This window comes from Dipodomys ordii, unplaced genomic scaffold (genome assembly GCF_000151885.1).
Source record: "Dipodomys ordii isolate 6190 unplaced genomic scaffold, Dord_2.0 Scaffold172, whole genome shotgun sequence".
Taxonomy (NCBI): domain Eukaryota; kingdom Metazoa; phylum Chordata; class Mammalia; order Rodentia; family Heteromyidae; genus Dipodomys; species Dipodomys ordii.
This window is the reverse complement of record NW_012267388.1, coordinates 1,513,986-1,516,979: the sequence shown is the minus strand read 5'-3', so window position 1 is coordinate 1,516,979 and position 2,994 is coordinate 1,513,986. Positions and strand designations below refer to the sequence as shown.

General features: G+C 37.2%; 1 protein-coding gene across 1 annotated transcript in view; it reads right to left on the bottom strand.

The window, feature by feature from the left end:
- Positions 1 to 727: 727 nt before the first annotated feature.
- Positions 728 to 2,994, bottom strand: part of LOC105998800 (regulating synaptic membrane exocytosis protein 1-like) — a 293,495-nt gene continuing 291,228 nt past the window's right edge. The window contains exon 6 of the mRNA XM_013033609.1: positions 728 to 1,072. Coding sequence (XP_012889063.1) covers positions 728 to 1,072 — 345 coding nt within the window. The remainder of the gene's footprint in view (positions 1,073 to 2,994) is intronic.

The window sequence follows — 2,994 nt, the reverse complement described above, 5'->3', positions numbered from 1 at the left end:
GCCCAAGTGTTGTCTCCTAGCTTTTTGCATTCAAGGCTGGCAGTCTACCATTTGAGCCACACTTCCACTTCTGGCTTTTTGGTAGTTACTTGGAGATAAGCATCTCACAGGCCCTCCTACTGGGATGGGCTTCAAACTCTGATCCTCAGATCTCAGCCTCCTCAGTAGCTGGGATTGCAGGCATGAGCCACCAGTGTCCAGCAATGAGTCTTCTTTAGGAAAAACTCACACCAAAGTTGACCACATGCCTGTGCTGATACCTGTGGCTTCATCTTGCCCTTCTCCTGGTCAAGTTAATTACTTTTCAGAGCTCATCATAGAAGACATGCCCACAAAGAAGGCTTTCTCCTTTGTTAGCCAAAGGTCAAGCCAAACTTGACCTTTCGAAAGGTCAAGTTCCCTCATCCTATCTGCTCATAGAACACTCATTTAGAGCAGGAATCATCTGAAGTGCACAATGGTGTTCATGATTGGAAGTTAGTCGTTTAATCACGTGACAACATGTTTTGCATCTGTTCAGGATATAACAAAAAGGCCTTCCACCAAGGTCTCCTATGGAAGGATACTTTTTGAAGAGAGAAGAAACACCTAGCCTGGCTGCTGCCTTCTGTGTGGCACTGAGAGTTCTCAGCTCCACTTTCTCTTCCCACTAGAAGTATAATTCTGGGAAACGGGTTTTTCTCCCCCAAGCCCGAACTGGACTGCTGCTTTCAACACTGATGAATTATTACCTCTCTCTTGGAGGTTCACTTCTAGACCTAGATGAAGCCTGCTTCTGTTCGGGCCCCAACGCTTGCTGTGAAGAATCTGCCCCTTTGCTTCTGTCTGGGGGTGCACTGGGGGGCACAGTGTCCTGGGACGAGGCCGCTGCCGTGCTCAGGGGGGTCTGGGACCTCGACCGCTCTTGGAGTCGCGCCTTCTTTTCTCTGGGAACCTCAGATCCAGCACCTGTGGCCCTGTCACTCAGGGTTCCGTCCTGACTTGGATGCTGAGGGCCGCTTCCAAAGAACCACGCACCAGATTTGGTTAAGATTTCTTGTTGCTTTCGACATAAATTGCATACCCACATAACCTATTTGAAGAAAAGAGAACAAGGTAATTTTTCTACGCTCATTTGGGCATAGAAAGAAACGTTTTCCTGTAAATGTTGATGCTTACAAACTCCTTTTGGAAATGGTTCTCGTGTAGGTTAGTGCATGCCTGGCCTGGTCTGGAACCCATCTTGAAAGCAAGATGTCTCTGGACATCCAGAGCCATTTTTCTCACCAATTTTCTCACCATTTTTAATCATTCTGAGACTCCCTTTACCTTATATCTGCCGTTTTTGCATAATGGACTCTGAAGTTTCATTTAGAGCTCCTAAGTAGTAAAACTCTTAAGTGAGGTAGACAATTGATTAGAAAACTAATATAAAGAGCCTTAGGACTAGTATTTATGTGAACCAACTTCAGCATCTCAATGGACTTAAAAGATGTCTGTCTTCTTAGAAACCATTCATTATTAAAGCCAATCGTGAAAGTAATTCATGTGGACCATACAAAGAGAGGCACAAAAGAGAAGACCATGCAGTGTATTTTCTCTAGCTTCTTAGCAATAAACTAACCTCAAGCTTCTTTTTTAATGCTATAGGAAGTAATAATCCATGTAGAAAACTATAAAAGTAATAGGTCTGAGGCTGAATTTTATTCACACATGAACATTCCAATGTAATACTGCACTAGTAGAGCTACTGGAAAATTGTCTCATCACTATTCTCTCTAGTCTTGATGATGTTTACAATGAGTACAAGACAGAGGGCAATAATCCTCATAAAAATAATGACAACCAGAGCAAAGAGAAGCAGTTTCCAAGCCATCATTGAGGCATGCTTTCAACTCTGATCATAAATATGAAGATAAATCCATTGCATGAGCATATATCAAAATAGTTTATATTATATAGCTTCAATTTAAAATATTAGTCAAATCAAATGTTGCACCTTGTAGATACCATCACCCTGATTTCATAAGTCTCTCAGAAACCTCGAGAGAATGAGGGATGACATTTAAAGGAACAGTATTCCAGGACTGGGATTTCATGATTAGTGACATAGATCTCTGCATAGAATCTAGGATTGAGGCTGTAGATGTTTTTTTCCATGATTCTTTTGTTGCTTTTTTAGCTAATATGAAAGTCCAAAACAATTTGAAAGTCATAAGTTGATTTGAAATCATATGGTTCAAGAAGATTGATATGAAAATTTTACTATTTTACATGAACTAGACATTAAATTTGAATTTCCCAAATTCACAACAAGAAAATTTTAACTAAACATCCAAAAAAGGTACTTTTTACCTTAAAGAATGTATAAAATAAATAAATAAAATTTGTAACTATTGCAGTTTCGAAAATGAGAGAAAGCCAAATAAACAGGTCAGACAAATGATAGTCTTCGTTTAATGTCTAAGTAATTTCTATATATTTACACAAACTTATTTATAGTCTCATATATTGCATGATTTAAAAGCAATCACTAAATTTGGGTCAGTTTCCCATTTTTAATATATACAGAAATGCTATAAGATCCATAGAAGGAAACAAAAACTAAATTTTCAATTAAAATTAACATTTATAATCCATTTTATTTAATTTTCAATGTTTCCAGAAGGTTAAACTTATTGAATAAGTAAAATAAAAATAGTCATATTACATAATGGTTTTAAATTTCTTTTCACCTAAGTCTGAGTGCTTCACTAGTTTATATTACTTTTGAAAGTTTTAGTAAAAATTTATTTCATTATAACAGCTTCAAAGAGGGAGCAAGAAAGACAAGATTGCAGATAAGTGAACTCTATTTTAAACATTCATTTTGAAAAAAACTATTAAATTCCAAATTTTCCAAGTCATATTTCACAGTTTATTATAATTTAAAATCTTTATCTTACAACTAAGGGGTGAAACTATCCTCCAACAGGAAAATAACATTAACTATAAACATGCTGGTACTTAGATTTT